This window comes from Sus scrofa, chromosome 9, assembly GCF_000003025.6.
Source record: "Sus scrofa isolate TJ Tabasco breed Duroc chromosome 9, Sscrofa11.1, whole genome shotgun sequence".
NCBI lineage: Eukaryota > Metazoa > Chordata > Mammalia > Artiodactyla > Suidae > Sus > Sus scrofa.
The window spans coordinates 10,541,062-10,567,095 of NC_010451.4; the positions used below are offsets into that span (position 1 = coordinate 10,541,062).

The window sequence follows — 26,034 nt, forward strand, 5'->3', positions numbered from 1 at the left end:
GGATAATATTTTAAAAGTTAGATAAGTCTACATTTAATGATCTCACAATTAAAATGGCTTTTTTTTTTTTTTTAGTTCTCCCAAGTAGCAAACCATATACCAAAAACCCAAATAAAATAAAAAGGGACTCATCTTCAATTGTGAAGGTGATAGTTCTGAAAAGAGAAATGTACCACAAGAACCTGTTTTGTCCCCACCAAAAATAATGTACCTAAACTTTAAACAAAATTCACATTTTATTTAGGTTGAAATAAACTATACAAAATTGATTTTCTTCACCAAAAATAACAGCAATATTTTCTGTATTATTCCTAGATAAGCTACAAAACACTTATTTTTGTAGGTTTTCTAGGGTTTGCTTGTAAATCAAATGAGGCAGTAGATACAGTCATGGGCAAAGACAGAAGAAAACAGACAGATGGGCTGTGAGTATCTGTGGTCTCTGATCCTGTCTCGACCATGAAACCAAAGTGTTCAACTTGTATCTGCCAGAAAGCTTATCGAGACGGGTCGTCGGCTCAACAAAGGAATGTAAACAGCAACAACCAGAGGAGGACCAAGGGCAACGCCTTCCACTCAACTTTAATGATAACAAGTGTTCCTTTCAGTTCATTTGATAAAGATAAAAAGCTACAGTGAAATCCCTGTTTGGTGAGCGCGTGCCTGCTTCTCCTACTGTTTGGCAATCCCCTTAACTGTCCCCTCCAGATTTTTAACAGTGAACTTACAACACCCCCTTTTCAAAGGTCAGTCATGAGCTTCACTGCCACATTTTATAAAGTGTATTCTTTCCTCTCACACCTCCTCACAATTTATTTCTTCAAAGGACTGGTAACTCAATACCCGATAGTTGGATCCACAGTGATAAATGTTAGGACTTCACGAAATAATTCCAAAGTGCCGTGAGCAGAGATTGCACGGAAGGGTACCACGGTACCCTTCCGTGCTCCCTTCCGTGCTCTCGTCTGGAAGAACAGGTAGGTCTCCGAAGCGTGAGAGTTCAAAGAGGGGCCACTGAACCAGGCGGATTATCAATGACTCGCGGCGCGTACTCAAGGAGAGCCCTATAGGCCAAGCTATTCAGTGATTAAGTGGCCTACGTACCCCTTACAGATCTCCTGAAAGACATTTTTGAATTTCTTAACAGATTTTTTTTCAAATATCAAGTATAAGAGAAGGCCTATTTTAAAAGTCTCTTAGGTATTTTCAATGGGTTCTGCATTATCTGTAGGCAGCTCTGACTTACTTGTATAGAGTTTGATATATGTATCTACCATTAAATCCAAATCATGCTTTATATCAAAATTTATGTTAAGCAAAGCCAGGTTGCTTGACCTTTGGTCTGTCAAAGTGTTCCTCAGGTATGCTTTGAGACGCTTCCGCCCGTTCTCATAGCGTTCATTCTCAACCTTCATCACAGGAAGAATACACAGGACCTTCAGCAACGCATAAACATTAGGAAAAAACTTGATGTCCGGCAGATGGAGGGCTTCATAAATAGTGGAGGGAAGTTCTATGTCTTTCCCTCGGTGTTTCCACTTGATCCTCCAACAATGCAGCTCAGCAGAGAGCGTGTCAGGATTAGGTAAGTCACTCCTGTACATGTCGGCGTGGTGCTCCTCCGAGGTATTGAATTTGAGCTGTCCCATGACAGAGGGTACCAGAGATAAGCATTTAAGAGCTTTGAGGTGCTGTTCTGAAAATATATCTTCAGTTCCTGAATAATGTGTTCCACCGTTGGAACACTTAGAGTTTCTTTATAGTAACTCTCAGAGGTTAGCTGAGAGTCCAGGTTACTGTGCTGAGCTCTGCGAAATTTCCCTGGGAGTTTCATCTGAATATCAAGTTTGGTTGCCAAATTGGTGGCTTCCTCAAACCAAAATTCATGATACACTTCAATATTTTCCATCACTTCATTTAGTGAATGTAGCACTGCAGTCAAGCTACTGGCTGCAAAGAAGACGTCAGAGGTTTGCCCCTGAAGATTTTTCCCAAAGGCCCTTGTAAAAGAGAGAACATTTTTAAGAACAACAATGGTAACAATGAAATCAAAATCTGTTACTGCACTGCAGAGTACAAATGCTCGGCCAGCTATACAGTTATTCCATCGGATATTTGTGTCACTGTTTATCCCATCTAAACATAAAACAAGTGCTTGTAGGAGGTCCACCAAGATTTCGAAAGCATCATGCCTGCCTGTCCACTGAGAGTGGCAAATTTCCTTCAGCTCTTTGCCCCTTTCTTCATTGTTCTGAAAGAGGACAGAAATTACACTGTCAAGCTCTAAAAGCAGTTGTGGTGACCGATGGAAAAAAGAACAAACTTCCTCAATTGTTCCCAATGCGACCGACACTCCCATGACAGGCACTGATTTCGCCAACCACATGTTTAAGGCACAGGAAGAGCAGAGAGTGTAGATGGCTTGGGGATATTTCTCTAAAAGTCTAGAAGCGACAACCTTCATCTTGGAAGAAAACCCGCTGGACACAATGTAAGCCTGGCCGCGGCAGTACTCCATGTTTAAGCCCCACTTCTCGGTGATCGTAGTGTGAAACTTCACGGCCAGAATCTCTGCATCCGCTTCGTAAGGCAGGAAGCCCACAAACTCCTCTCTCAGGTTGTGGGCCTCATCGACAAACCTCACCAGCACGGGCAGGTGCTCCTCCCCGGCTATGTCCACCACGTCGTCCGTGATGATGGAGAAGAAGTGAGAGTCTCTCACCTCCCTGAGCGTTTCTTCCCGGACGCAGCTCTCACAGATCTCCAGCATCTGCTTCTGCTGTGTTTTCGAGCAGAACAGCGTGTTGACGGCTGTTGTCTCAAAGCGCTTCCTCAGAACCTCTTCGCCAGCATTTATCCGGCACTCCAGCAGTGCCTGAAAGTTGTCAGGAGTAAAGAGACCTTCTGGGATGTCATCGGCTTCATGTCCATCCAGAGGGATGTTTTGTTTTCCCATAAGAATCAAAATTTCAAATAGAGATTTTAAGTATTCTTTGTTTTCCTTCTCCTCGAGGGTTAAAGGCAAAACATCTTCATCCTGTTCCTCACCCCCTTCTTCTGCACCCGGGTTCTGAGCATTGCTGTTGTTTATTTCTTTATGTTTTTGCTCCTGTTCAGAAGTTTCATCAACTGGAAAACAATTCATTAATTTTATAAACAGGCTCATAAGGAATCACACAAACAAAAAGAGCTAATTTTTGACTAAATATTTAAAATCCACAGACTCATTCATGCAGCAGCACTCAGGGGGCACCTATCAGACCAGAGGCTAGGACACAGAACGGACAGTTCAATCCCGCATGTAAACGCCATTAGGAGATGAAGGATTTCTTATAAACACCTAAGAAGGCGTGTCACATACACAGAGTAACAACAGACAGTCGACGCCCTCAGAGAAAGGACGGGGAAGAGAACTAACACTTGTCGAGGCCCCGTGTTGGCATTTCCTCTACAGCACACTGGGCTCTCTACGAGGAGGTGTCTTCAACCCCCTGTGACGCCTGAGGGCACAAAAGAGTTGCCCAGCGTCACAGATTGAGGTAAAATTGAAATCTAAGCTTGTCTGGCTCCAAGGCCCACGCTAACAGTTTCTACCAAACCATGAAGCTACGGTTTTCCATGGGAGATGAGACAGGTACAGATATCAATACAGTACAAAATATATTCATGCAATTTTTAGGGATAGTATTACGATATCAGAAATCTTGGCCTAATCTCTTCACATCTGGATGGGAAAACCGAGGCCCTGAGGTGAAGGTCCTGACCACGGTCATATACAAAACCCTGCCAGTCCCGGCCCCTGGGGTCCCTCTAGGTTCATTTTTCAATCATCATGGATTATGATAGAAGCGCCACAAAATGAGTGTGTGGTTGCCCAAACCTGGCACCCTGTTTCAGGGCACTGCACTCCCTCCTTTGACTGAATCCACGTCTCCTCATCTCTAAACAGGGACAGTAACAGTGCTTACTTCAGGCTATCGTGAGAATGACATGAATATAAGTAAAATACTTAGAATAATGACTTGGCACAGAGTAAACACTCACCAAAAAGTTGTATTAATAATTCTAGTAAATAGGAGGAGGCGGGGGAGGAGGAAACAGGGAAGGAGAGTAACAGTAACAACTGACAGGAACAAAAGCAACGGCCAGTCCTCACTCTCGGGGACACCACACGGCCAGGCCCGAGTCCCTGGAGAAGGGCCCCTGGGGCTCCTCCTCTCTGTAAGGCCAAGTGTCTCAACGGCATCTACCCCTCCAATGTTTACCAAGCACTCAGTGCGCACCACATACTGGACGGGCAGATTCTGCTCCTCTCCTCCCTACACTGGGACCCTCTGCCCACGCGCCTGCCACCCTACCACACTGGGAGCTCCCAGCGGAGAGAAGGCCAAGGATACAGCACAGTGGCACCAGGAAGACAAGCCCAGACCACAGGACGAGGCCTACCACACTTCCACATCACTCTCATGCAGGGCTTTGGACATACAGCATGTTCATTTGTCCTTACCGGGTCACGGCCTTTTTAAAAGGCCTTCAGAAGTTGAGTCATTAACACTATCACTTACTTTTTTTCTGTTTCAGTGTCCTGATTTCATCTTCACTCTAAAGGACAAGAAAAAAAGAAAAATCTTTGAGAAAACTGAACTCCATCTAGTGTGTCATCACAGACTCAGAAGTCAAAAGCATAATTATGATTCAAATTTAATTCTTTCAGAAGCATAAATTCTTCATAAGGAATAATTCTTTAAGCAGACAGGTGACAGGAAAGCCAGACAATCATTTGCTAATGACATTAAGCTTATAATAAAACACCAGAGGGTAAAGAATCTATCCATTAACTTACTTTATAGCTAAATGATCATCATTTGGGGTTACAAGTGTTTACCGGCTAATACAAGGCATAAAAGTATACGATAGCACTTGGGGTCAAATCCGTGCCCCTGCCTAATGTAACCCCAGGGGACGCCATGTAAAACAGAGCTGCTGGATCCCAGACCCTCACACAAAAGCAATGAGAAATCTCTGGGAAGTGGGAAGTAAGAGTGCCAATACGGAAGGGAAATGGATACATGCACAACACAGCCTGGAGAGCCAAGGGGCCTGCAAGGGTGAGGCTAAGTAAGAGCTTTTCGGTTGTGTCCTGTTCTCTCTCTCTCTCTAATCCACCACAATTCTCAGATCACAACCCATCCCATTACTACTCTGGGGCATGAAAGCAGGAGTACCAGTGACAAGTGGAGGCAGCAGGGTACCTGCGGGGAAGTATGGAACATGATACTGGTAACAAGCAAGAAACATCGGCAGGCTAGCCAATCTGGAACCTTCCCTCCTTATCCTATGGGCGGCAGAGTTACAAGGACAGAAAATCTGGAAACGTGTGCCTGCTGTAAAGTATCTGAAGTTCCCCAAGGGCAGAGAAGAGAGAAATGACAGCTACAGGATGGGAAGTGGTTGACCTCCCCACCCTGGTGGGTATTACTAAGAAAGCTGATGTGGGAGACTGCTGCGTACTCATGTCAGCATTCATCTATGAGAAGTTCCAGAAAAACAAACACATGGAGGGGAAGAAATGTACAAGAAAATGAAAAATTGAAGATCTCTCAGAACTTAAAGATGTAAGTCTGGATAAGGAAAAACCTCTAAATATAGTTTAGTGAAATTTAAAATGTCAAATATAAAGAAAAAGCACTGAAGGCTTTGAGGGAGAAAAAAGCAGTTACCTAAAAAGGAACAAGAATCAGGCTAGCATCAGACTTCAACAGCAATAATGGATGAAAAAAAACTGGAAAGAATATGACATAAACTATATGCACCCACTATGAATCACTTAATAACACGGGGGGGGGTTAAAAAATAAACCCAAGTCTGGAAACTAAAAACAAAAATTATGGTAAAGAAACAGAAAAAATTACAAAACACTCAGAGCTGAACAATGAAAGCACTATATGTCTAAAATTGTAGGGTACAGCTAAAACATAGACATTTATAGCTCTGAATACACATAAATGAGTTAAACATTCAAGAAACTTAAAAGAACCACAATACAAACCCTTCAAATCAAGAAGAAACCAATAAAACAGTTCACAAGTGCAACAATCAGTGATAAAACTACTGTTTCTTTGAAAAGACTAATTAAAATAATTTTAGGAGCAGAGAAAGACAAGCATCCCAAAATCCTAAATGAAGTTCATAAACTTTTGGAAACACATAGCACACAAGAAGAAAGAGAAACCAATAAATAAATAGAAATGGTAATGAAAATACTCCCTCTCCTATCCCAAGATGATGGTTTTACCAAGTTCAAGCCAACATTCAAGAGCAGATAGTATTTACCTTATGCATAGTTTTCTAGAAAAAAATTAAGAAAAAAAGAAAAGCTATCCAACTCATTTTATGAGGCTTACAGAACTTTGATATCACAACTAGGTAAGAGGTATACATAAGAAGAAAATTACAGGACGACACTTATAACTGTAACCACAAAACCCATGATAAAATATTGACCAACTGAAAGAGTAAACTAAAATAAAAAAATATTGACCAATTGAATCTAATAGTGTATAAAAATGAAGAGAGCTACGTTGCAATCAATTAGGGTTCATTACAGGAATACAAAGATGTTTCAACGTCAGAAAATCCAACAACCTTATCCACAGAATTAAACAATGGAAAAAAAATGAGTATTCAAGAGATGCAATGAAAATATATGGTAAGTTCAACAAATATGACCAAAACTCTCAAATATAAGGACTAGAAGAAAATGAAGGTAATTTCTTTAACTCGATAAAAATTATCTAACAATACCAATAAAAGCATCATACCTAATAATAACAATAACCATAACACCAATAATAAGGCAAAGTGCACTGACTGAAACATCACTAGGACTATTCAGTACAGTACAGATGAGCCTGACTGAACAATACGACAGGCAACAGGGAAAAAAATTGGAAGAAATGACAGAAGAGGCAAATCTGCCTTTATCTGTAGGTGATACAACAGACTATGAAGAAAGCTCAGTAGACTATTAGAATTAATTTTTTAAAAAAAGGTCTTCAAAATTGGAAACAATCTCAACCAGAAATACAATGTATTTACAAAGTAATTAAGTTAAGAAGGAATGTACAAACTCTCTTCTAAAGAAGAGCAAGAAAAACCCTGAAATTTTTTTCGAATTTTTAACTTCTTGCACTCCAAGTATTTTAAGATTCTTTTCAAAGCATCAGTATTTAGTTCTGTCAATAATTGTTGTGACTTGATACCTATTTTATTCAGTTTTTTTTTTCTATATATGGATGGGACTAATTAATATTGTGAAGATATTAATTCAAAGCATTTATAATGAAAAAAAGCATTTATAATGAAAATCTGAAAAAAATTCCTAGATCATGACAAAAGGATTCTCAAACTCACATGGAGGAAAAAGGTCTACAAATAGCTTAAGATAATTTTGAAAAAGAAGAATTAAGAAATCGCCCTTTTTGAATAAAAGATACTATAAAGTGATGGTAATAAAAACAGTATCGTATAGCTGAAAACAGACAAATCTTCCAATGGAACAAAACAGAGCTCCCAGAAACAGCCTTGCATATACATAAACTTGGTCTATGACAGAGGTGGCATCTTATACCGGATGGATTAACAGACTATGTTGGGCAAATCTGTTCTCTATAAAGAGAAAAATAAAATTAGATCTCCACTGGACACCATAAAACACAAATTCGAGTGGTTCAAAGACCTAAAGATGGAAAGGAAATATAGAAAATGAGGAAAATTGGATAAGTGTCATATTTTAAAAGCATACAGTGGGTGAGCTGAAATGACTTTATTAAGTACACCAGCATGGATACCAAAAGGGAGGGGAGGAACGGGAATGGTAATAATGCAAGAAGGAAAAAAATAAATAAATAAACCAAATAAGGGCCTTCCTAGTGGCAATGATGAGAGAAAGCCATGGTCTGGGGAGTCTGAGTAATTTAACTTTGTTCATTTGAGGTCAATAAAAGCCACATAGACTTCAATCCTAAGAACTAAAGGATACTGAGTTAGCAGATGCTAATTATTACACATAGAATATACATTATATATAGCACAGGGAACTATATTTAATATCCTGTGATAAAGCATAATGGGTAACTGAATCATTTTGCTGTACAGCAGAAACTAAGACAACTCTGTATATCAACAATACCTTAATAAAATTTTAAAAAGGGATATCAAAGGAATATAAAAACCTGTACAAATCTGCCACATAGACTTAAAATCTTACTTTCTATAAACCCTAACAGTACTTAATACTGACAGAATTCTTATCTCTAGTAAAACTACCCATGTCTTAACTTCTATACTTGCCCTTTATTCCTCTGGTGCTGAATTCTGGAAATATACCTCAGCTCCACTTTCCTTACTACAAAAGAAAAGGTGGGTTGTTTTTGTTTTTCCTTCTTCTCTAGAAGAGAATGAGCAAGGGGCCTGTCATTAACAGCACACTTTGGCTCAGGTCAATGAGTATCAAATGGCTAAACTTGAGGGAGATTTTCCAACTTAAATACTAAAACAAACCAATCATCTTATAGCCAGGCTACTTCAATAATAACCACAGCATTCATTCCCATAACACTACCTCTGAAGTAGAGGGTAACTTGGTTCAATGTTAACAGGAATGCATTTATACTTGATTTCATATTATGGGGAACGGGAAAGCTGGAAACACACTGACATACCAATTCTTTTATTCGTTTTCTGTGTCTACTATGTGGATTATTCAAATGGCTGGTAAGATCAAATATTGTTGGTATTGCATTATCTCGAAGAACTGTCCTATAAGGACTCTGAAAAAGAAAAGTAGGTTAACTCAAAGATGGTCCTTTAGAATGCATCACACGTAAATAAACTTCTGTGTTAATGATTTCCACAGTGCTTCTTCAACTCCAACTCTACAGTGTAGAGACTCGCAGAATTGATGCTGACAGTCCAGATCAGCTTATGACTTCTAATTCTTTTTGCATTTGCCCTTCTGGTTATCTTACTTTTACAAATAAAGGAACTGAATTGATGCTAGGCATAAAAAAATAAAACATATTTGCATTTTGCATATATTTTTCTAATATGATTTCCTGACTACTTTATCTGTTTTGCCCTTCCATAAGCCCACCAAAACCAGAACAGGCATAAAGTTTCTCAAATAATCTGTCCTCTTGCATGTTCTATCATAATTCTTCCCTCCTTTACTGCCGCGCACTCCACTTTTGCTACTGACAAACATCAGGTGTTGTGAAATAATATTGAACCTAGGAGAACTAGGAGCTAGTCCCAACTCTACCAGTGACTCATTCTGAGACCCTGGCCAAAGACTTTCCCTTTTTGGACTCAGTTTCCTCTTCTAAATAAAATTGAGTTATTCAATTAGATCAACACTTCCTAAAATGAAGCTATTCATATACTTATGATCATAATGTTTGCCATTTCAGTTACACAACCATCTGCACATTTACACGACCTGCTCACTTTTTAAGTTAACATTGTCTTAAGCAGTAAGAACTGTAAAATGATTTGATGAGCTAATTATATTTTAACACATATTAAAAGACTTATAAAAACTGATTCATGTGCCACCTGAAATCACTCATAACACAAGTAATAAACATAATCACACTTTTGCACTGAACTAGGTATTTCTAAATTCCCTTCTAATTCTAATGTTCTCTTCCTTTAAGGATGACCTTCTCTATCCTAATTCCTGTTAACCTAATCCAATCTGGCTAGAAGCTGGAGGCAGCCAAACCAAAGTCTTCCACAGCCAAGTCAAAGGAGATAAAGTGGGGAAAAGAAGTTGGTAGAATAAAAAATTGAGTAACTGCTAGAATACTCCCCGAGCTAGTCCAAAGAAAACAGTGCCTTTGACTTCTTTCTGAATTTGCACTGATAAAGACAAAACACACTTCATTTTAAGAAGCTTTCTTGGGACCAGTGATTGTTTCAAAGCTGACTATTAAAGCATATTCAAAGTATATGCCAAACAAAAACAACAATTCCTATGTTCCCAAGGAAAGGTTAGGAAATACGAAGGAAAAATATATAACTAAAGAGAACATACTGTCTTACGTTTTATCTAAAGAGCTATAAAACACATTTGGGAAGAATTTCTATTTAGACTCAATATTTTCTAGTTTAAGCCCATGCCTCAAAGAAGACACAAAGAAGAAAATATGTATCTTAATAACACTCAGCTTCTAGTGTTGGGCCAATTATCTTGAGTCTACTAGGGAGTTTGAATCAGGAATTGATTATAACACCAGCAATGAAGGGAACAAAACTAAACTATACCCCAAGTGTCTCATTTTTCCTACTTGGCAAACATCTCAAAAAGCAAGCATACCCACATCCCAGTCAACTCTTGATATCTTACCAGTTAAATAGAGAAGAGGCATAAAACGTTCTTCAAAATTTTCTAAATTCAAATAAAATTAATTTGCTATAAAGCAAAGACATTTTAGACCAGAAAACAATATATGAATGAAAAACATGCAACTTTTAACATCTGTTTATAAGTAAAAACATGCCAAAAAGGGCTATATTCAATTCATGTGCATGGTAATTTTAATTCAGGATCAAGATTTAATATTTAACTGAATTAAGGTTTGAGCATAAAGCAATGATCTTACTCTAGCATCAAAGATAATATCCGGCTTTGGTTGAACTAGACAAACGTTTACTGATGAGATCTTAAATGTGAAACTAATGAAGTCAAAACTCCTAAAACATTTGGGTATAAAATATTAGATAACCCAACTTTTAACAGCAATATCTTCTACATGCGTGGAAAGAAAATTTCTCATATTTTCATTAATTTAATCAAGAATAAAGAATTATGTGGAAATTTAAAAAGTGAAGAGTTCTGTTCTATGCTCTGACTAATCAAGAATATGAAAGTGAACTATATATTTCTCAGATTACTCTTGTTGGAATTATTTTTTCATTTTTATTTTTGTCTTTTTGCCATTTATTGGGCCGCTCTCGCGGCATATGGAGTTCCCAGGCTAGGGGTCTAATCGGAGCTGTAGCCACCGGCCTGCACCAGAGCCACAGCAACTCAGGATCCGAGCCGCGTCTGCAACCTACACCACAGCTCACGGCAACGCCGGATCTTTAACCCACTGAGCAGGGCCAGGGATCGAACCGGCAACTTCATGGTTCCTAGTCGGATTTGTTAACCAATGTGCCACGACGGGAACTCCTCTTGGTGGAATTATTAAGAGACCATATTTATTACTAAAATAAAAATATAAAAGTACATATGGTTTATGTATTTAAAATAGTAATTTGGGATATTTTTACTTAATGTTAAGAACATCAAATTTGCCTTTTAAACATATGAAATCTCTTATTTTGATCACTACTATTTTACAAAGCAAGGCAAAAATATCCCTCAAATATCTGTGATTAAACTGTTGAACCGGAATTGGCTCACCTCCCAATGACTTCACAAGTATCTGCTTCAATTAATTTTGAGAAATAAAATAACCCAATCATTCTTTAGTTTTCTGATGCCTCTGCAAAATGTATCTGAAAAAAATATCAAAATAAATTGCTGCATAACAATATATAGTGTACCTTCAAATCAAGTTTATAGCTATCCCAAAATCTGAGATGATACATTTTTTCTAACATCTAAACCAGAATATATTATTTGTTTAACAAAACTGTCTTCCTAACTAGTTTTTAGTGTTTTAAGTTGCTTCATTTCAGTCAACTATGTCCTATTTTTGCCTTTTATGAATCATAGCAATAACAGAGTCACAGAGGGCTAAAAATCTTAGCCCTTGGGAATTATCTGATTTAATTTCCTATTAGAAATTGGGACTTGAGAAGGACAATGACTTGGCCAAATTCAGTTAACAGGAGGAGTAAGGCAGAGAGACCCAGGTCTTGATATGAAATTGCAACTTACTGATGGAGATGTTTTTTCACATGAATTGCCTGATAGGCCTCCTGTTATATCTGGCACATAAAAACTACGGGGTGGTTCTAACAGTGCACACGAAAAACTGAAGGCAAAGAGCTCTATTCCTTGATGAAGAGTCCACTCACAAAAAAGCTCTAAAGAAACTGCTCCAAACAAAAATGCCAACTTCACCTGAAATACACACTTCTCTAATCATCTAAAATTTTCTACACAAGAAGTTTAAAAGTGGCTCCTACCTCTGATGAGTAGGAATGGGGCATCAGAAACAGGATGGTATTAAAAAACAAAACAAAAACCAAAATACTGACAAGTTTTTAAAAACAAAATAGATATTAAGCTCCAAGTTTATCTCATCTTTAAAAAAGAAGTGGCAGAGTGTAATGCTACTCTCCAAGAGCAATATAAGATTGACATTTCAACCAGATAACGAGTGAGTGAGTGAGTGAGTGAGTGGGAACAAAAGAGCAGCCCGAGCCCTGGAGTTACTTACAGTCCTACAGATCATAGACGTCTCAAAGTGTTTGGCACATAATCGATAATGTTTATTTAGTTGATCAGGTGTTTTATCTTCTAAGTCTGCTCTCCTACAGTTTTCTACCCACTTCTGGCACCTATAAAAAATAAAACCAAAATACAATTATGGAATATGATCTCACCATTTAAATTTCAACATTCAATGTTAAGGCAAATATATAATACGGACCAGGAATTCCTGCTCCCCTATACTCGAAGAACATAATTACATAATTTGAAGAGGTTGACTAATAGCAAAATGAGATAACAAAATGATTAATAACAAAACGAGAGCTGGAAGAAATTTAGAAATCATTTAGTACATTCAATTACAGATAAGGTTAAGAAGTAACTCTTTCTCAGGAGTTCCCATCGTGGCTCAGTGGTTAATGAATCCGACGAGGAACCATGAGGTTGTGGGTTTGATCTCTGGCCTCGCTCAGTGGGTTAAGGATCCAGCACTGCTGTGAGCTGTGGTGTAGATGGAGACACGGCTTGGATCCCTCGGTGCTGTGGCTCTGGCCTAGACCAGCGGCTACAGCTCTGATTAGACCCCTAGCCTGGGAACCTGCATATGCTGTGGGTGCAGCCCTAAAAAGACAATTAAAAAAAAAGAAGTAACTCTCTCACAATCATGTACAAAATCAGCAACACAACTATAACTTAAACCTAAGTCTTTGAATTCCCAGGACATCCGACCAGCAGAGAACACTCAATTATCAGCAGTACAAGCAAAAAGCTGCACAACCATGAGGCAATGCTTAACATTCCTCTCAGGATTTCAACTTAAATAAGCACAGGAAAACACAGTCATTGTAGAAAATCAGTAAGTAGATGTTCTATAAATAACTGGAGTTCTGATGGAAGCATGGGGGCTAGATCCACTTACCTTATTATAAACATGATTCATAATAGACAACATGTCCAGACTAGATTGCAAATTCTGCGAATGCCGGGGTTGTGCCATCTAGTACACAAAGGTGTTAAAGACAGTGAACAAGGCAAAGTCCACGCCCTTCTGGGGCTTAAGTGTCTACAGAAGAACATCAAAATCCTCGCCATCATCATAATGCTTATTAAGCACTAATTCTGAGTCAGACACTCATCTAAATTGTTCCAAAGGAGCGAGAAATGCTCTATGTACCCACGCATGTGAGAATATGCTCTACCAGTAGAAAGTTCAGGAAAACCAAATTTGACTTAATATAAGTTAAATGAAAAAAAAAAAAGAAAGAAAACAAGGGGAATACTATTTGCTGTTGTTGGCTGCGCCCACAGCACATGGAAGTTCTCGGGACAGGGACTGAACCTGTGCCACAGAAGCAACCTGAGCCGCTGCAGTAATACCACCAAATCCTTAACCCATTATATCACAAGAGACCTTCAAGTTTGTTTTTTAATTCTTCAGCATCTGGAGACCTTCCACAAAGACCACTACTGTATTATTGCTGAACTAAGGTGAAACAGTTTTTTTTTTTTTTTTTTTTTTTTTTGGTCTTTTGTTGTTGTTGCTATTTCTTGGGCCGCTCCCGCGGCATATGGAGGTTCCCAGGCTAGGGGTCAAATCAGAGCTGTAGCCACCGGCCTACGCCAGAGCCACAGCAACGCGGGATCCGAGCCACGTCTGCAACCTACACCACAGCTCACGGCAATGCCGGATCGTTAACCCACTGAGCAAGGGCAGGGACCGAACCCGCAACCTCATGGTTCCTAGTCGGATTCGTTAACCACTGCGCCACGACAGGAACTCCGAAACAGTTTTTTGATAAAAAGTACACTCAGCTTCGGAGTTCCTGTCGAGGCTCAGTGGAAACGAATCTGACTGGTAACCATGAGGACGCAGGTTCGATCCCTGGCTTCTCTCCGTGAGTTAAGGATCTGGCGTTGCTGTGGCTGTGCTGTAGGCTGGCAGCTGCAGCTCTGATTGGACCCCTGGCCTGGGAACCTCCATATGCTGCAGATGTGGCCCTAAAAAAAAAAAAAAAAAAGGTACACTCAGATTCAATCAAGAATAGGTTGGATAGGTTGGTTCCATCCCTGGGGAACTTCTGCATGCCGTGCACATGGCCAAAAAAAAAAAAAAAAAAAGAGGAGTTCCCACTGTGGCACAAGGGGATTGGTGGCATCTTGGGAGCACTGGGACACAGGTTCAATCTCCAGCCAGGCAGTGCGTTAAGGATCCAGCATTACTAAAGCTGTGGCTTGGGTCACAACTATAGTTTGGATCTGACCCCTGGCCTGCCTGGGAACTCAATATGCTGCGGAAAGACAGAAAAAGAAGTAGGCCAAATTTGGAATTTGCTGGTGGCTCAGCAGGTTAATGAAAATAATGCTCACTCAGTTAAAACAAAAAAAAGCTCAATCTCATTAGTCATTAGGGAAATACTAATTAAAATTACAACTTCATATTACCACATACCCGTAAGCTGACCACAATATAGGAGTATCAAATGTTCATGAGAAAGGTAGAAAGAATAAACTGTGGTATTCGATCACATACAGAACACTATTTGGCAATGAGAATGAATAAAAGAGCTAGGTTCCACGAATACAATGTTGAGCAAAATTAGCCAAGAGTACATACTCTGTGATTCTTTTTCATACCAAGTTCTAAAGTAGGCAAAACAGGAGTTCCCGTCGTGGCGCTGTGGTTAACGAATCTGACTAGGAACCATGAGGTTGCGGGTTCGGTCCCTGCCCTTGCTCAGTGGGTTAACGATCCGGCGTTGCCGTGAGCTGTGGTGTAGGTCGCAGACGCGGCTCGGATCCCGCGTTGCTGTGGCTCTGGCGTAGGCCGGTGGCTACAGCTCCGATTCGACCCCTAGCCTGGGAACCTCCATATGCCGCGGGAGCGGCCCAAGAAATAGCAACAACAACAACAACAACAACAAAAAAAAGACAAAAGACATAAAGTAGGCAAAACACATCTCTGGTGACTGTGCAGAAAAAAAAAAAAAAGTTAACATAGCAGACCTGAGATTGCTATCCACAGAAAGGCTTGTTTTATAAGGTTGGTCTTTTGGCTGGTGTCTGGGAGCTTGGCTGGTAAATAGTTCCCTATGCAGATATAAAATGTTCTCTAACTGATAAGTGGCCTCGCAGGACCCAGACTTTATGCAAACAGTATGACTTAAAATGAACACCTGTCTTCTTTCCGGGAGTCTGGAATTTTAGCATATGCTAAGCAGAGTGTCTATGTGACCAGATCCCAATAAAAACTTTGGGCACTGGGTCCCCCATGGGCATCTCTGGGCAGAAACATGGCACAACATGTGTATGTTGCATTCTCACTGCCTGGGGAAAAGTGGGCTCTGCGTGACCCCTCATGAGGGGGGGGAAGAGTATAAAGAAGGTAGGCTGTGTAGACACAGATGCTTCTGTACTCATACTCTACCTGTGTCCTTACCACACTGCTGTAATACGTCTTAGCTGTGAGTACAACTACACACTGAGTTCCACGAGTCCTAGTGGATCTCTGAATATGGGGGTGGCTTTGGAGACCCCCCCAACACAGTAACGACTGAAAGGTGGAAACATATGGGGAGAGGTACAACTAGGAGTGCACACAAAGGAGGCTTCTGAGCTTCTCAACGTTACCTCAGTGTGTTCACTTTGCAAAAGTTCATCAGGTTCTAGACACCGGTCTTGTACTTTCTGAGGAGAAGGGAAGCTCCTTCTCCCGCTTCCCTTCTCCTCAATAACCAAATAATCTAATGCATGTGAAGTCAAACTGGGGCTACCACTGGGGAGGGTGAAATAATGACCGAAAGGGCCACAGAGGAGAGTAAGTCTGGCATGTTAGTGATACACACACACACACACACACACACACACACACTTTTTTTTTGGGAGGGGGTGCTTTTTAGTGCCGCACGTGTTGCATATGGAAGTCTCCAGGCTAGGGGTCGAATTGTAGCTGCTGGCCTATGCCACGGCCACAGCAATGCCAGATCCGAGCCACATCTGTGACCTACACCGCAGCTCATAGCAACACCGGATCCCTAACCCACTAAGTGAGGCCAGGGATCAAGCCCAAGTCCTCATGGATATTAGTCGGATTCGTTACTGCTGAGCTGCAATGGGAACTTGTAATATTCTATTTTTTTTTTAATCTGGGCAAATCCAACAAGCCATACACTCATGATTTGTGATCTTCTGTGTATATACATTTTACACCAATGTTATAAAAATTACATATTATGTCTTTTACGTATATACCTGTATCTGTGTACATGTGTAAGTATATACATATTTACACAGTTATCCCCCAATTTTTTTTTAAACCATGTCCTGCCTGTCTTGGCATGCCCACACTCTAGAGTCTAGTTCTGTAGCGTTTTTTTCCCCCTTGGCAGAGTGGAATGACTCTCCTAGTCCATCCACTTCCAAACTGGTCTTCTGACTTTCTCTAATCCCTTCTCCATGTGGCAAATGCTTTAAAAAGCCTATTTGAGAACTTTCCTTCCCTGCTTAAGATCCTCTAGTGACTTCTCATTACTCTTAGGATAAAGAGCCAAAACCAACTCCTCCCGTCTTACAAACCGTACAATCTGACCTGGTCCACCTTTCCATCTTCACACCACACCCCTCCGGCTCTCCGGCCCCTCACAGGCCTTGCTTCCGTTTCACGGACGCACAGTGATCACGTCTATCCTAGGGCTGTTCCCCAGGCTATTTATTCAATTTTCTTTTTTTTTTTTCACTTCCTTTGTACAGGAAAGCTTATGCAAAGATCAGCCTTCAGATCTTAGCTCAAATGTCACTTACTGACGGAAACTTTTCAGATTTCAAAAGATGAGATCTGTATATGTATATGTGTATGGGCATGAGTATGCACGCGCACACACACGCGCACCCCCCCCCAGGCTCCTCTACTTCTCTGTACAGAAGTCCCCATTTCCTGGCCAGTGACACATTCCAAGACCCTCTGTGGGTGCCTGAAGTCATGTGTCGTTATAGCACTGAATCCCACACACACACTGTTTCTCCCGATACTAGTGAGTGGGTAGTGTACACAGTGTGGATACACTGCACAAAGGGATGATGTATAAGCCGGGCACGACAAATGAGACGGCGCAAGATTTCCTCACGATTAATTCCATCCTGCCAAATCCAATGGTCACTTTCCATCCTCATCTTACACCCCTTTTCAGTACTATTCAACCATCACCGCCACTCCCTTTTAAATTTTGTATTTTTTCCTTCAGTTATCTCCTACTAATGCAGCGTTTCTAAAACATACTCCAAGGAACACCAGTCAAAGAACTGTTCCACTAAAAAACGCCCAAGGAGTTCCCGTCGTGGCTCAGTGGTTAACAAATCCAACTAGGAACCATGAGGTTTCGGGTTCGATCCCTGGCCTTGCTCAGTGGGTTGGGGATCCGGCATTGCCGTGAGCTGTGGTGTGGGTTGCAGACATGGCTCGGATCCCCGCGTTGCTGTGGCTCTGACGTAGGCCGGCGGCTACAGCCCTGATTCGACCCTTAGCCTGGGAACCTCCATATGCTGCAGGAGTGGCCCTAGAAAAGGCATAAAGACAAAAAAAACCAAAAAAACAAAAAACAAAAACAAGCCCATAAAACTGTTCCATGGTCAAATAGGTTTGGGTAATAGTACATATTTTATTCCACATTCATTTGGGGTTTCAGATATTCCTGTAGGACCTTGAACGAGTTGGCTAATCTCTACGGCTGCTTTGACCATCAGAAAGCACAGACTACCTCAAAATTTACAGCAAGAGTTAAGTGAAAAACTGCAAGTAAAACACATAGAATAGTGCTTGGCACACAGAATATGAAGTGTTCTTTAAGTACTATTTTTATTATAATTCATAGCACTGTTTGGAGGATGAAATGAGATCATATAAAAGTACTTTAAGATTATATTTTACAGAAGTGATTCCCAAACTTCAGTCTCAGGACCCTTTACCTCTTAAATTATTGAGGATCTAAAGAACTTCTGTTTATGTGCATTTTATCTATCAATATTTATCATTATAGAAACTAAAATTCAGACATTTTAAAAATATTTATTCATCAAAAATAGCAATCCCTGGGGTTCCTGTTGTGGCTCAGTGGGCTGAGAACCTGACTAGTATCCATGAGGATGTAGGTTCAATCCATGACCTCGCTCAGTGGGTTAAGCATCCGGCGTTGCCACAAGCTGCGGTGTAGGTCGTAGATGTGGCTAGGATCTGGCATTGCTATGGTTGTGGCATAGCCTAGCAGCTGCAGCTCCTATTCAGCCTCTAGCCTGGGAACTTCCATATGCCTTGGGTGTGGCCCTAAAAAAAAAAAGCAATCCCAACACAGGTTAACATAGATAACATTTTAATGAAAAATAACTATATTTTCCAAAACAAACAAAGAACATTTAGTAAAAAGAATGACACTGTTCTCCATCTTTGGAAATCTCTTTAATGCCTAGCTGAATAGAAGACAGCTAGGTTCTCATATCTGCTTTTGTATTTAATCAGTTGCCATATTTATTTTGGCTGAAGTATATGAAAATGACCTCACACTGATACATAGTTTAAAAGGTTATTGCCATGTTCCTCTGTTTCCCACATAACTGTGGATGGTCTCTGAGAGCACACCAAAACTCCACAAGTGGTGACTTCTTAAAAATTAGTTGCAATGTGGAATCTGAAACCAGACCAATGAGCTTTGTCACACTGTTAAAATCCGTGCTCTAACTTGCACTCTGAATAAACTTTTACCCATGTATGTTTTTGTAAAATCATGAATTGATCAGTTTGGGAAAAATTAGTTCAGTGAGATATGCAGACCATCTAAATGGTAACACATTTCATTATATATTTTAAAAAGTCATGGCATTCCCGTCATGGGTCAGTGGTTAATGAATCCAACTAGGAACCATGAGGTTGCGGGTTCGATCCCTGGCCTTGCTCAGTGGGTTAAGGATCGGGTGTTGCCGTGAGCTGTAGTATAGGCTGCACATGCAGCTCGGATCCCGTGTTACTGTGGCTCTGGCGTAGGCTGGTGGCTATAGCTCCGATTGGACCCCTAGCCTGGGAACCTCCATATGCCAAGGGAGCGGCCCAAGAAATGGCAAAAAGACAAAGAAAATTTTTTAAAAATTAAAAAAAGTCACATGTATCAGAAAAGTCTAAGTCTTAGAAAGCTGTCAAGCTCAAAGCAGTGAATATAAATTTTCCAAAATTTTAATTTTTGCTTGAATGTTTGAATGTTGGTTTATCTTGTTCATTTCCAGGAAAATGTCTACCAGAGTTCCTGCTGTGGCACAGCAGAAATGAATCCAACTAGAAACCATGAGGTTGCAGGTTCAATCCCTGGCCTTGCTCAGTGGGTGAAGGATCCAGCATTGCCGTGAGCTGTGGTATAGGTTGCAGACGTGGCTCGGATCTGATGCTGCTGTGACTGTGGTATAGGTCAGCAGCTATAGGTAGCTCTGATTCAACCCCTAACCTGGGAACCTCCATATGCCACAGGTGCAGCCCTAAAAACCAAAAAAAAAAAAAAAAAAAAAAAGGAAGAAGAAGAAAAAAAAAAAAAGAAAGAAAATGTTTACCAAACACCTGCATCTGGATAATCATACTTAGAATATTTTAGAAAAATATATAATTTATCTGAACAATGATTTTATAATGCTATACAGCTCCTGAAAAACTCCACTGTGCACTCCTGAGAGAGAATGAGCATGAAAAATGCAAATAATGTCAGAGCATTATTATGAAGTAATTTTTACCTTGTGGATTCCTTTAAGAGATCTTGGGGACCCCCGTGAGTGCCTGGAAAACCACTGTTTTACATTTTACAAGGTAGAGTACATCAACTCTCAATTAACTTTGATTAAATTGCCAAAAGAACCCTGGAAGACCTCGCCACCTCGGGGAGGAGCTGGTGCTGAAGCACTCACTGTCTGAGGTGGAAGAAGAAGAGCACTTGAGCTGCGCAACCCGCGCTAAGGGGAGCAATTCATTAGCTCTCCCTGCGCCTTCACTTGGCCTGGGGATGAGCTGCACAGTGAACTGCCCCCAGGTAGTTCGTCAAACCATCCTAGAAGCAATCATGATTTAGGCAATTTTTTTTGGCCGCCCCACAGCATGCTCAAGTTCCCAGCCCAGGGATCGAACTTCAGCCACAGCAGTGACAACACCAGATCCTTAACCTGCTGCGCCACCAGGGAACTACCAGACAATTTTTTAAACTTTTTTTTCTTTTGGTGCGACTTAATGGAAGTTTCTGGGCTATCGATAGAACCTGAGTATCAAACAGGCACCGCAGAGACAAGATGGATCACTGACCCACCGTGCCACAGCAGGAACTCCTTTTTAACTTTAATTTTAGGCAATCTCTCTCTCTGGCATTGCCCTAAGGTAACTTGATTCTAACATTTTATATTTTTGAAAAAGTACATTAGTGCCACTTTTTCTAAACCGATATGAGGTATTAGTACATGAAATTCCACATCGTGTCCTTTATTAACTGCCCTCTTGAATTTTAAGTTACCTCTAAATAGCTGTTTCTAAAAGCATGGAATTTATAAAAACGATAAATGGAAAATGTACTATTTAAAAGCATTAAATATATTTATCTTCATTGCTAGTTAACAATGTGAGTTAACTTTGGAAGACTATAGGTTGGCATGTCACCTTCTGTCAACCTTTCCTACAACCCGTTTACTGGAAAAAACAAAACAAACAAAACCTAGTTATAACCAATAAAAATACTGTTATTAATTCAATTAACAACTCCAGAAACTACTTTACTATAATTAACTCTGGGCATGGTGAAAAAGAAACTGTCAAATACAGGAGAACTTGAAATTCTATAGTAAAAGATCTGGTTTGGATAAAAAGTTAAGATTTTGGAGGCATTATGTTAAGTAAAGCAAGCCAGACAGAAAAGGACTATTATTGTATGATTCTACTCAGAGACTATGAGCACAGTGTACCTAGAACAGACAAATTCATGGAGACGGGAAAGTGGACTGAGCGAAGAGGAGGTATCACTTAACAGAGTTTTGCTTGGGGTCATGAAAAAGCCGTGGAAACCGTGGTGATGGCTGTACAACACTGTGAACTTAACTAATGCCACTGAATTATACACTCAAAAATAATTTAAAAATTGGTTAAAATTGCTACCTTTATGTTATACTACTGCCATTTTATATAAGGGACATGAGCATCCATGGATTTTGGCAGGGGGTCCTGGAACCAGTCCCCTGAAGAAACCAAGGGACAACCATACATATGCTACCAAAGTTTTAAAAAATAATATAATATACCAAGAACAATTAAAATGCACACTTTATTTATTTATTGTCTTTTTAGGGCCACACCTGCGGCACATGGAGGTTCCCAAGCTAGGGGTCGAGAATCAGAGATGCAGCCGCCGGCCTACACCACAGCAACGCCAGAACTGAGCTGCGTCTTCGACCTACATACACCACAGCTCCTGGGAACACCGGATCCCCGACCCACCTGAGTGAGGCCACGGATCGAACCCACAACCTCATAGTCCGAGTCGGATTCGTTTCCACTGCGCCCGTGACAGGAACTCCTAAACTGCACACTTTAGATGGGTGAATTGTATGGTATGCGAGCACCTCAATTTTTTTTTTTTTAAGAGTTAAGAAGAGTTCATAAGTTGGTCTCGAGATATTCACAGGGCTCTTACACCAAAAGGCGCCAGGTTTGTTCACTGTGACCTTGAGGACAAAACTAAAACCTCCAAAGCATAAATTATAGGGACGCACATTTCCCCTCAACGCAAGGAAGAAACAACAACCCAACTTGTCCAGTGTCCTGAGTGTCCCTCACAAAGCGAAGGAACTGGCACTGGGGTTGTTTCAGCAAAGGCTTGCCCGTCAGGAACGCATGGGGCCCCTAACAGGTTCATTACTACCCTCATACAAAACTGGGTCTGTCTGTTCTCAGGGGTCCTAATGCTAGATTCTCAAAGGGGACAGAGACTCAAAAAAGGTTTAAAAGCCACTACTATGGAGGGTATTCCGGCACTTCAATGGATACTGAACTAAGCCGAAAAACCCCTCCCAAATCTGAGACCAAGCCCCTTCAGGCCACACTCACCCACCAAGGAGAATAATGAGGAGTCCTCACTACCTACAGACACAAAGGACCTGTGGTCCAGAACTGACCAGTGATGCCCTCATTATGCAAGTGAAATATACTCACAAGACTGCCCCTGGGCTACAATTTGGGTCAAAGGAAGATAAAGCGTAAAGGGGTGAGGCCATCAGATCAGGATACTCTTCCTCTCTGTTCCCACACAACCCAACAGCTATCCCTCCCTCTCCAGAGCTAGTTCCTCCTCATCTCCCCCAACTTTAAACAGAAACACCAGGGACGCCCCGGGGCTCAATCCTCAAACCTACTTCCTTTTATTTACCTGGTTCCATGGTTTTAAATACCCTCCACAAACTGAGAACACCCATATTTACAATTTTCAGTCTAGAAGTCTCTAAATTTGAGACTTGTATATCTTTCCATGGTTTTAGCTCTTAAATACTTAGATCCTTGATCTAAATATGGGTCATTTGGGGTTCATTTCAGGATATGGTAAGAAGAAAGACACGTAACCTTTTTTTTTTTTTTTTTTTTTTTTTTTTAACTTTTTAGGGCCACACCCATAGCTCATGGAAGTTCCCAGGCTAGGAGTCGAATAGGAGCTGCAGCTGCTGGCCTGCACCAGAGCCACAGCAACACGGGATCCGAGCCATGGCTGCAACCTACACCACAGCTCACGACAACACCGGGATCCCTAACCCACTGAGAGAGGCCGGGGATCAAACCCTCAACCTCATGGTTCCTAGTCGGAATCCTTCCCTCTGTGCCACAAAGGGAACTCCAAGACACCTATTCTTGAATGTCTAACAAACTTCAAACTGCCTCTCAAACTTCACACGTCCTAAATCAAACTTTTACTATTCCTCCACCAAATCTGCTCCTCCCCATCTTCCATCCACAGCTCAGTAAAGGCTCAGGTTAAAAATCTTAAGTCAGGAGTTCCCACTGTGGTGCAGTGGGTTAAGAAACGAATCCAGCTGCAGTGGCTCAGTCGCTGCGGAGGTGTGGGTCTGTTCCCCAGCCCTGGGTTAAAGGAGTTGGGATTGCCACGGCTGCAGCTCAGATTCAATCCCTGGCCCGGTAACTTCCATGTGCCACGGGTGCAGCCCTGAAAAAAAAATAAAAATCCTAGAGTCATTCTTGACTTCTTTTTCTTGCAAGCTACATCTAAACCATTAACAAATACTGTTGGCTTCGCCTTCAAAACATGTCTCAAACGCAACTAATTACCACCTTTTCTCCTATTAACCTGGATTATTGCAACTGCCTTTAACTGGTCTTCCTGCTCACACCTTTGCTTCCCTACAATCTATTTAACAAGGGGCCAGATAGGTCCCTCTGTTCTAAACTTTTCCAGGACTTCCTATTTCACTCGGAATAAATGTCACAGTGCTTCCCATGGTCTACACTATTGGCCCCTACCGGGCACACACCCTTTGAGGGCTCATCTTTGCCCTCTCCCTTCCTCCTTAAACCAATTCTAGCAGTCCACCGCCTTGGGCTGTGCCTCTAACAAGCATGCCCTGCCTTTGCATTTACTGTTTCCAGACTGGAATGCTCTACCCTAGATATCTCCAAGGCTGGCCCCTTACCTACTTCTGCTCTTTCCTCAAATTCACCTTCTTAGTGAGGCTTTCTCTGAGGATCCTATTTAAAACAGCAGTTGTGCCTCCCCTGCTAATCCTATTCCCCTACCTCACCTGCAGGACCGGAACATGTGCTTTTTTCTCCACAGCATTTATCATCATCTGACACGCTGTACATTTTCCCATGAGAGCAGGGGCTTCAATTTCCCCATTTTAGCGCTCCCGCTGCTCAGAACAAAGTCTGGTACAGAGTAGGGCTTCAGAAAACATTTGTGGAATGAATAACTAGTATGCTATATGACAATCGCCGGCTACTCATCTGTTTCCTTAATGGACTGCGAACTTTCTGCAGAGAACAACACTGTCAATTCGCCTCTGACTCTGCATCACCTAACGTTAGTGCTCTGCACACAGTAGGTATGGATTTGAAATGAGTGAATCAACAAGAGAGGCCAAGGGGAAAATCCTCATCCTTCAAACGCCATCCCTACGCTAGCGCTCTCTAAAAACAAGCCAGAGCACGTGGGTTACCTCCAGGAAGAGGTTTCAATACCAATGCCCCTGCCCTCACGCGTACCCCGCCCCGCCCCCGTTATCTCCCCACCTTAAGCAAGTGAGATAATGAGTAACGGTCTGACCCACAACTTGAACCGTGAACAAGTCCGAAGGAAGGTGCACTTGTGACCTGACTTGAGCTCAAATGTGGCCAGACTCCAAAAAGAAACACTGCCGGGGCGGGGGACGGGAGTAGAAGGACCCCGGCGACCACAACCGTAGCATCCAAGTGCCTTTTTTGACAGCTGGGGAAACTAAAGCCCAGAGACGCAAGCGACTTGCCTGAGGTCACACAGCAAGCTAACTAGGGCGACAGCCCACGTTACCCAGCCTGCGCCGCCTCAGCTGCCTCTTACTTCGGATGGTGGCCTACGCGCCAAGCCCCCGCGGCCGCACGTGCTCCGAGGCCCTCGAGCGCCAGCCGGTCCTCCGCTCGCGGCCCGCTCCTCACCTCGGAGCGGGCTGGGGTCGACAGCTGTGCCCCCTCCCACCGCCCCCTCTAGCCCTGGAGCCTGCCCGCGGCCGGCGGCTGGCAGCGCGCACAGCAGAGCAGGGCCGGAGGGGCCGGCTCCACGCCCGCCGCTTACCTGGCCGGATCCCGCGGGAATCTGAAGAAGGCCAGATCCGACTGCGTGCTCTTCCGCGTGCAGTTGGGGGCCGCGCAGAAGTTCGGCATCTTCGTTTGCCCGCCGGCCGGCCCAGCCCTCCCCTCCCCGCCTCCTCAGGGCAGCCCACCCGCCCGTCGGGGCCGGGGAGGGGAGCCAGGCCGGCCGGCCGGCTCGGCAGGGCCGGCGCGCCGAGGGGAGGGGCCGGCGGGCGAGAAGCCGCGAGGGGCAGGAGGGGCGCCGCGGTCCGAGGCCGGGCTGGGGACGCGGCTCCACAGTGCTGTGAGCGGCCGGGAGGATTTACCGCCGCCGCCGCCGCTGGTGCACCTCCCGCCCGCCCGGGACGCTGCCGCCTCCTTCCCACAATGCACCCTGGCGCCCGGGGGTGCCCTCTCTTCCCTCAGCCTTCCTCCCCCGCCCCCTCCTTTCCGCCGACTTCTCCGCAGGCGGACACGCGCAAGGAAGCGCGCCCGCTCGGGTGTGGCAAGGCGGAGGCGGGGCCTGGCGCGGACTGCCGCACTGCGCCTGCGCGCACGGCCTACCGCGCAAGGGGAGGGTTTGGCGCATGCGGGCGTGTCTCCCGGGACTCTGGAGCAACCGAGCCCCAGGCACCTCCGGTAGGTTTGGCGTGCGCGGCTTTCTGCAGATCGGAGACTAGCTTGCCCGTTACATCACCGGTGCATCGCTTCTTGCTGGCTTCACTTGCCACCACACGGGCTTCTATTGCAGAAATCGCCT

At 42.5% G+C, this 26,034-nt stretch overlaps 1 protein-coding gene across 1 annotated transcript; it reads right to left on the reverse strand.

Moving 5' to 3' along the window:
* On the reverse strand, window positions 218-25,657 carry THAP12 (THAP domain containing 12). The gene is given in 6 exon segments (XM_021062533.1): window positions 218-1,711; window positions 1,714-3,129; window positions 4,566-4,602; window positions 8,724-8,831; window positions 12,456-12,576; window positions 25,279-25,657. Coding segments are annotated over 6 exon segments (2,286 nt in total). The 5' UTR covers window positions 25,368-25,657; the 3' UTR covers window positions 218-1,196.